The sequence below is a fragment of the Mercenaria mercenaria genome, chromosome 12 (assembly GCF_021730395.1).
Source record: "Mercenaria mercenaria strain notata chromosome 12, MADL_Memer_1, whole genome shotgun sequence".
NCBI lineage: Eukaryota > Metazoa > Mollusca > Bivalvia > Venerida > Veneridae > Mercenaria > Mercenaria mercenaria.
Genome location: NC_069372.1, coordinates 3283520 through 3293669, shown reverse-complemented (window position 1 = coordinate 3293669; position 10150 = coordinate 3283520). Strand labels below are relative to the sequence as shown.

The following is a 10150-nucleotide window of genomic DNA, read 5'->3' as shown; positions in this document are numbered from 1 at the left end:
GTCCAGCAGCTGAGTCAAATCGGTGAAACAGGGAACAATTCCTTCTGTTAGATTGTGTTTTATGTCAGTGTGACTTAGGTCAAGACGGCATTCATCTTGGTATGCTGAAAAGTCTGAAGGAGGAAGCTATTGAAATCAATCATAGCCTTCCCTCTTTGAGACATCGGACTCTGAAACAGATTAGTCCGGTGAAGCCTCGTCCAAGTGACCACAGACGAGGAAAGTATGGTCTCACACAGTTTTACTAGGATAGGGCAGGCACCGCAAGGCCCTGTCACAGGGGAGACTTGAGCTCTGCTTGGACTAGCAGTAAGGTTACCTAGGCCCCACCTCTGTTAGGCAAAGCTCAGGTAGAGGCAACTGTGTGAGGAAAGGGTCAGCCGCCTGTTTGACTAAAGGTTGTTTTATGGTAAGAGTTCGGCTGCTGACCTTTCTTGGAGTAGGAACAGTTCTTATGATAGCATTGAATAACTATAGAAGAACTGATTCTGTTTAAGCCATAGGGGCTGATCCCGGTGCACTATGGATGCGGAGATCCATGGTCGCCGGTTGCGGTGGTAGTGTGGCTGAAGTGACACAATACTAGTACTGGTTAAACCCAGGAAATCTCATATTTATGAGCATAGACCTTGGTATAGTTCCTTGGTCTAAGACACTATGGTCTACTTCCATGGTGTAGGGACTACCTCCTTTCAATAGGACGGGGAGGAGTGTAGTGCCCGCGTACGGTCTGGTACGGTCTACGGGGCGATAGCCTGAACCCGGAACACAGCAAGAGTGATTTCCCTTGGCGCGGGCAGCACGAAAAGGCGTTGCTGGTGTTGCTAGTCAATATTATTTGGCTATTGTCCCAAACAGCATAAAGTACACACTGATTCCACCTGGTAAGTTTCCCACAGTTACAATAGGAATCTTTGTGTTAGTAATTCTATTGCTACATTTATATCGCATTCTAGAGAAGTAACGGCTTCCCTGAAACAGGACTATTTACACCAAATAGGAAGTGAGTCAGTCAAAAATATAATTATAGTTCCGTGTTGTTGATGAAATATTGTATATTGAGTCATATAATGATGTGCCATATATATATTTTACGGGATATTACCGATTGTACTTTGAAAAGATCAAGGCCATAATTCTTTTGATATCTCTGAACAGTGTTCTAAATATTCCAGAGTAGTCCGTAGTAGCTATACTATGCCGACTTCGGAAGATTAAACATAATGCTTATTTCAATCAAATATTTGTAAAACATGTAAGGAATGTTTTTCAAAAGATGATACAATGCGAAAATCATAAAGCACAGTGCATGTTTGGTAATTGACCTCTCTACGTACTCTACAGTTAGTCGCTACTCTTTCCTATTTTATGGTGCGATGACTTATAAAGTGTAAGACTCCGCGATGCTTTCCTCCTAAATTAATCTAAGGTATAATTACACCAATGCTGTATTTAACAACTTGTCTGAAGACAAGTCAGAGCACAAAGAGCATAACTTTTAAGGGTACGACTAAGCAAGCTGCAGGACAAAATTCCACTCAGTCCGTTTTTGTCATTCATTACGCCAAATCCTTTAATATACGTCACTGTTGGCGCGTTTCATTCGGCGACACGCAATTATTGGCAGAAAGACAGAGAGCTTAATTTACAAAGTTATTTTGGAATAAAATATTTAATATATGTTGCCAGTTGCAATATCTATTACGTACATTATCTCCACTTTCAGCTTTATAACGACTAGATCTACACAAGGCGTATCAAGGTTATAACACACTAAATAGTTGTTGTTCTTTATTCTATATAAAATTGACCTATTTCCAATGACCGCAGCACACATCAGGGCCCATTTTAAATTTATGTAACTTACATTTTCTTGAAGAATATTGTCAGTGCTAACTAAAAATCAAAAGAAAAGAGGGGGTCATGTTTGATGCAAGAAAAATAATTTCAGTCAAACACACAAACTGCAAAATCAGCTAAAAAATGAGACCCCAAATTATACTGGTGGTGTATGATCTAAGTTTCCATGAAAAATTTTGTCATGTTGTTATTTCATTATGAAAATGCTACCTACATGTCAAACATAGATCTGTCATGTGCTTTTAGCAAAACAATTGCAAAGAAAATAAGGAAAATAGCTCTGCAGAGCAAAAAAACTGAGGACTATTTGTATCCGCCATTATGCGACTTCTATTTTTTTCGCGCCATTTTTCTATTTAGTGTCTGTATGCCTCAAACGTGAAAAATGGAGCCGCTGAATACAATGCGCACATTCCCTTAGACTTGCGACAGTTGGTAGCACCTCCACAATACTGGCTTATGCACCAACTTATAAATTAGACTTTCTGTTCAACATATCCCTCATTTCGCTCTTTTGCATCTTACTCATTGGCGCAGTTTTTCTGACTATAGACATCACATCAAATCCTTACATTCTCATCAGTATATCTAAGTGCTCTCTTTAATTGCTTTTTCCTTTATCTACTGCTTTTTCTGTGAAAAAAAAACAACAACAACAGTTTTCTTGATCAAAAGTTGGTGGGGTGGAGCATATGCTGCCCCCACCCCGTCCTTCTCAAATACAAGGGGTTGGGGCGGCCCATGCCCCCTGCTCCTACGCATATGCTACTTGTATCAAAATTGTTCAACATTAAACTTGATATGTCAAAAAACTATATATTTGATTAAATTGCAATCAGTTATAATCAAAGTTTAAGCCCTAGGTATTTCAATTGTTAAATGTTTATAATGATTACGATAGTTGGCCTTCTATTTTCCTTCCCACAGAAGAAAGCCGGAAAATGTTGTGAATCTGTCACTATAAACTGCATTCCCATGAACACAAATTCGAACCCACACGTTCTCGCCCTCGTTGCATTTCGTAACCACGGAATTAAACCCTTGAGCATGAGTTGCGCCTGGTTCCGCATGAGCTTGAACGAGCCGGTTCCCTTCTTTGACAATCTCCGTTATAGCGATGGCACTCCCTGGAGACAGCAAAGCAGTCTGAAATGTATATGTACCGGTAACTGGACAGGTGAACATGTGGGTGTTAGTGTTGAAACCTTGTCCTTCGTTCAATATCACTTCATCGAATGGAATGATCTGAGCATCGCTGAGCTGGGAGGCCTCTTTGGACAAATAGGCTGTAAATGCGACATCGGTTTTTCGTCTTTGTAGTACAGTTTCAATATTGGATGTTAAATCTGCACCTGAAAAATCAGCTAAATATAAGTCGACTATGGGATGGTATTTCAATGACCAATTCTAAAATTGAAACTGTATCATGATGAAAATACCCAAAGACATGTCATGTTTTTACAGCGAAATAAAGGAGAGATTATGCGCGGTTAAGCTTTCTTATATAACCTTACATGCAGATCAGAGATAGGGCGGTGACTACAGAAAGCATTGATAAACGACATTGTGTCTGAAATCATTAGCCCTCCACCTTTGATTCATTCGGGGAAGTTGGCAGTTACTTGCGGAGAACAGGTTTGTACTGGTACAGAATCCAGGAACACTGGTTTAGGTTAATTGCCCGCCGTTACATGACTGACATACTGTTGAAAAACGGCGTTAAACCCAGAACAAACAAACAATACAGAAAGCAAAACTTTTATGTCTCACATTATCCTAATTCTGAGAAAGTTCACATATAATGGACTTCTATAATATCTCGGACATTAGTGCATAATGCAAAACAAATTTAAACATGAGAAAGAGAGGCATTGAAACACAGTTTAGTGATAGCGATAGAACTTTATACTTATAGACAACCTTTGCATACATACACGGACATGCATTCTGACTACACGGTCCATACTGTATGCCTTCGCCGTCACAGAATTTTCCTAAAGGTGATGGTGTTGGATCAGAGCAAGTCCTGGTTCGAGATTTTATACCACCACCACACGTTGCACTGCACGAGTCCCATGATCCCCACTGTGTCCAGACACCGTCTGAAAAATATTACAGCACGTTTCTATAACATAGAACCGTGTTCTTTGGTTTAATAAGCTTTGTCTCTCTTTGAGCATTGACTTAAAACATGCGCAAATTACAAAACTTTAAATGACCATAATCTTGATACGAGCTATAATTCGTCATGATCATTTGCAGCATGTTTTGATACAAGACTGTCGGTATTTTGCTTATTCCATATGTAGGCAATATTTAGGTTATGTTTCACTAAAATTATAAATCCCTCCTAAAAATAACGTTATATTTCGTATACCATCTTGGATGATAATACTATTCTGAATGATAGACAAAAAATAGCGGTGTGAAATGCCGGGTAGTAACTTTGTCAAAGAAACATAAGTTGCAGCTTGCCAATCCGTATTATTGTGAAACAGCCTGATAAGGGACTTGTTTTATTACGCCACGGAAGTATATTGTAATAGAAGCATATATTTTGACCGATTTACTAATCCAGTCTTGTTCCGTAAATCTATATACAAACAAACAAAGAAGTATATTTATTTTTATAGCTCTTTGATACAAACATCAATAACAAAATCACGTTATGGATCGATACATCAGAATGTTGTATTTATAACTTACCTTTGGCATCATGAATAGTCAGAGAGTTGTAATCTGCTTGCAATTTCTCAAGTCTATTTAAAATTATATATTTAATACCGATACACAAAATAACAACCGATCCGATAAAATACGCAAACATGGTTTAAGTCCAAATTGAAAGTAGAATTAAGTACACAGCCCAACAGAGAATTGGAGTGGATCGATAAATCGGTTCTTATGATTTAGAAGTGGTAGTTGAGTAGATAAAATTATTAATGTCAATACTTTTAGTATTTACACTTTTAGTATTTATAATCGATATGGAAGAATACATTTATCATTCCTAAAATGATTCTCAACGGTTAATATTTTCTAAATAAGTATTCTGTTCACTCACCTTAAATAATAATCATGTATATATTCAATTAGTACCGAGTTCCAATGCATGTCTCTAGTTACCTTCCCTGAAGGTTCGCCACAGAACAATATCATGTGTTATGGCACATAATTTTTTTTTATAAAAGATTGCGCATGCTTCTGCATATAATAATAGCAACATGTAATGCCTCATGCCCTTCCATTTAAGCTGGGTCCTCCGCGAATCACTGGCCCTTCACTAAACATTCAAAGCCCCTCATCAGTGTGAGTTTGAAGCGTCAGTCGCTAGGGGTGTAGAATTCTTCATATGAGGAAGCCATCCAGTTGGCTTACTGAATTCCGGTAGTTCTACCAGTGCCCGCCTAAGCCTGAAATTTTATTTTTGTTAAGAAGACGTGTTATAACAACATTCTAAAACATTGTCTCAAAAGATTTAATACTTGAGGGTTTTTTTTCCCTTTGGAATCCGTTTATTTATAGTCAAAGTGCAAAACAAGTAGAAAAAACAGGTATACCATATTTAAACATATACCATCCAGAAAAAATGTGTACCCATCTTTCATACAAAGGCTACCAGCGCAGATGGTATTGATCTGGTTATCAAACTTTGCTGTGACACTGTAACTGTTGCAATATTTATAACATCATAAATAGCTAGCAGTATTCAGTATGGGCTTTTTTCATATCAGCTTAAAGAAACTGAAGTATTTCCTATTTTTAAATCTAGTTCAAAGTAGGAAACGAACTATTACAGACTCATATCCATATCATCAAACATTTCCAAGGTCGTTGAAAGACATATTGCCGGGCGAGTCCGTTCGGTGGGGCGCCATAACAACGACGATCGGCGGATAGCGCCATAACGACTTTTGTCGTTTTGCCGCCGCGACAGAAAGAAATAACGAATATCACAAATCAGCCACCATATTCTGAAACGACTTTTGATATACAGCACCTTCCAGCTAAAATTAATCTTCTTTAACGTTCGTCCGTTCGTTTACTTTTTCTGTCTGTACGAATTTGCAAAGATATGTGCGTCCCTCTACTCAATTAGAAATGCTATCACAATAATTTCATTTAAATACTTACTTAAACACTTTCTTTTAATTAATATACAGTGAAGAGATTCACTATGTATACAGGTGTTTATTCTATTTAAGGTAGTTCTGCACGGAAGTGATGGCGTAACGTAATTTATCCGTACTACATAGGTTAAAGCCTGGACCTGTCATACGGAATCATGAATTAACAGCAACCCGTGAGTAAATGTATTACAACTGCTACGTTGCTATATTTCTAAAGATAAGATATGATATCAAAAAGTTTGACACGCCAAATAATTCCAAATAATGTCTTAAATTTATTGGAGATGAGCGAATGTCTATAATAATGCAAAAAAAAAAAAAAATACCTCAAAAGAAACACACGAAACTATACATTTAATTCACTGTATTATAGACTATTTGTTTATTTATCACAGTGAGAAGACTTTAGTTTAATTAAATTCTACAGTGCAGAAAAATTTCTTTTCCCAAAATAGCATCAAAAGTGTGATTTCCCCATAGACTCCCATTAGGAAAACTTTTGTGAGATCCATTTTTTTTTTCAAATTAGTCTAAGCGAAATATCAAGCACACGACAATATCTTTTTTATTTGTCGAAGTTTCTAAGTATATTCTGAACTTCTGAAAAAAAAACCGGAGTTAAATCATAATTTACATTGTAGAAAAAAAAATGATCCGACCGTGTCAAATTTAATTTCTGTGAAACCTTGATTTGTGTGTTTTCTGTTTGTTAGAGGGTCTCATTGAAAAAAAAATGCGTATGTTATGTATAGAACATGGTGCGTTTTACACTCTTTAAAAATGAATTTATTGTTGTTAGTATTATTACCACCAATTAATGTGGGAATGTTTGAGACTTATAAAACGTAACATCTAAACTAAAAACAAAAAGGTTAAAGAAACAGCATTATAAACTCTTAATATTGTCAGACCTCAGGTAGAAAAGATAATCATCTTCAGTCTGGTCACCCTACACTAAATTTGATATCAATGTCAAATAGAAATGGTACAAAAAAGAGCAACTTCAGATGGATACACAACAGCTATTCCACATATGACAGTATCTGAGATATGCAAAATTCTCTCGGTTTAAGATCTTTGGAAAATAGACGAACTGATGCAAAACTAATAATAGTGTTTTACAAAATTGTATTCCCTAGCAGCTATTCATGTCCCGGCATATTTTGAAGAACGCCGGAGACTGACTCGTCACACAGACACCCTGGCTTATGAACAAATCCATACAGTTTCTAATTACTTCAAATTTTCGTGTGTTTTTTTCTTTTCAAGGACTCTCATCCTATAGATTAACCTCCCATCTGAAATTGTTCTTCTGCCGACGCTTGAATAGTTGTAGCAGAGTGTGTGTTTTAAATAACCTGATTTTACTACTCTTGTCTGTATATCTAACACTTTTAACTGTTTTCAGTCTCACGTTCTGACTTTGACATCTCACTGTCAATACTTTTGTAAAAATCTTTCTCTGACACTGACTGCACATATCCGGAAAGGGGAGTTTAAAAAGTAAATGAACAGCCTGTGCTCAGCCCACATAAGATCTAAAACTACCAAAACCAGGCAAGACCTCCCCTGTAGTATGCCTAATATAGTCAGACTTATTCGACGACAGGACAAACTTTACACCAAAATTAAGAATTAAAATCAAGCTGACTATGGCATGTCAAACGTTGCTAAATTATATATGTATGTTTTTATTATTGTATGTTTGTTATTGTTATTCAATGTCGTGTCATTCGTATTCTAAAATTTGCTATTGTTATTGTATGTGTCGTTATTCTTATGGTATGTTCGATATTCTTATGGTAAAAGTCATTATTGTTATTCTATGTTTCGTTATTGTTATTGTATCTTTGATATTACATGTATTATTCAATGTCGTGTCATTCATATTCTAAGTCTTACCATTGTTATTGTATATGTCGTTATTCTTATTGTATGTTCGATATTCTTATGATAAAAGTCATTATTGTTATCCTATTTTTCGTTATTCTTATTGTATCTTTGATATTGTTATTCAATGTCGTATCATTCATATTCTAAGTGTTACCATTGGTATTCTATATGTCGTTATTCTTATTGTATGTTCGATATTCTTATTGTAAAAGACGTTATTGTTGTTGTATATTCATTATTGTTTTTATAAGCTCGATATTCTTATTGTATGTGCGATTTCCCGCGATATAAATAGCACGACGCTATACAAATACAATCACATAACATAAAGCATCTATCCAAAAACAAATTCGCAGTTCTTACTGGTCATACTTAGAAACAGTCATATTTGAAGGAGACTCACAGCCAGGCCGAAATAAGAAATTCTACAGCTTTGTTAAACATAACAAAACTGAAAACTGTGGAGTTTCACCTCTAAAGTCAGAGGGAGTTACTTACACAGACCCCACTGATAAATCTAATGTCCTAAACAGACAGTTTGAATCTGTCTTTTCTCGTCCACAACCTCTATCATTGAAACAGCTTTGTACAAGTCTGGTAAACCCACCAAAAGGTCACATGCTCCCTGTTACTATTACTGTCGAAGGAATAGATAAGTTACTATGTAGTCTCTCGCCAAATAAAGCAAATGGCCCTGATAAAATTTCACCAAGAGTCCTCAAAAAACTGCACTCTGAAATTGCTCCCATCCTCTGCGAAGTTTTCAAGTTTTCTCTTTGCACTGGTATTGTCCCTCAGGATTGCAAAAAGGCAACAATAGCCCCTGTCTATAAGAAAGGCCCAAAGTCAAAGCCCAACAATTACAGGCCAATCTCACTGACCTGTATTACTTCCAAACTCATGGAAGATATAATAGGCTCCAGCTTGATGAACTACTTTGGTAGCAATGACATTCTCAGTCCCTTCCAACATGGATTTAGGTAAAAACGCAGCTGTGATACACAGCTAGTCAGTTTACACAAGAAGTATTTGACAGGCTAGGAAAAGGTCAACAAACAGACGTGACAGTCATGGATTTTTCAAAAGCATTCGACAAAGTAGACCACCATAAGCTTATCCATAAACTTCATAGATATGGTGTTCATTTAGAAACTGTCAATTGGATAAGTTCATTCCTACATAACCGCTCTCAAGGAGTTGCGGTAGATGGTCACTTATCTCAGGAACTCTCAGTACTATCAGGTGTTCCACAGGGCTCGGTTATTGGTCCTTGTCTCTTCTTAACCTATATCAATGATCTTCCTGAATCCATCAAGAGCAAGGCCCGCCTATTTGCTGATGATACCATGATATACTTAACAATCAGCTCACAGGCCGACGTACAGACCCTACAAAATAATATTTACAAACTAGAAGACTGGGAGCGAGACTGGGCTATGGAGTTTCAAGCAAGTTAATCATGACAAGTGTGAGGTCCTTCGAATAACTAGGAAAAAACAACTGATAATATTCCCTTATACCTTGCACAACACAACACTCAAAACAACTGACTCAGCAAAATACCTTGTGGTTACCATTTCAAAAGATTTAAACTGGACACAGCATATAGATAACATCACCTCCAAAGCAAACAATTCACTCAGGTTTATTAAACGTAACATCAAAACAACAAACAAAAAGGTTAAGGAGGCTGCCTACACAACTTATGCCAGACTCCAGGTGGAATATTGTTCAATTGTTTGGCACCCCTGGCAGAAACATCTTGCCCATAAGGTAGAAAGTGTACAGAGAGCTGCGGCCATGTACGTCTGTAACAATTATGACTTCACGAGCAGTGTTACTCAGATGTTAGAAGAACTACACTGGAAAACATTATATCAAAGAAGGGTCTATAACTTAGTAATATTCCTTTATAAAATACAACACAAGCTAGTTTTTGTTGATCATTATCACCTGACTCACACTAGAAACCTGAATTTCCTCATAACGGCCCAGTCTCGAACACAGTACCATCTCAACTCTTTCTTCCCTAGAGCTATCCGCTACTGGAATACTCTCCCAAGTCACATCCAAGCCAGTCCCAACCTCAATATCTTTACAGAGGGGCTGGCGACGGTCAATATCTCTAGTGCATTATCTCCATTTTAATTTTAATATAGATGTTGCGCTCTTCTTTTTATCTTATTATCTTTTAACTAATGCACTTAACTATTTTATTTTAGACTAACACTGTTTCCCTGACTAGCACCTCCCAGTCATAATATTCG

The 10150-nt window shown here is 36.9% G+C and overlaps 1 protein-coding gene across 1 annotated transcript; it reads right to left on the bottom strand.

The window, feature by feature from the left end:
* Positions 1-2766: 2766 nt before the first annotated feature.
* Positions 2767-4700, bottom strand: LOC128547089 (cerebellin-1-like). The gene is made up of 3 exons (XM_053518808.1): positions 4567-4700; positions 3795-3962; positions 2767-3212 (listed from the first exon to the last, which is right to left on the bottom strand). The coding sequence occupies exons 1-3, from the start codon at positions 4685-4687 to the stop codon at positions 2770-2772; spliced, it is 732 nt and encodes a 243-aa protein (XP_053374783.1). The 5' UTR covers positions 4688-4700; the 3' UTR covers positions 2767-2769.
* Between the last annotated feature and the right edge of the window lie 5450 nt (positions 4701-10150).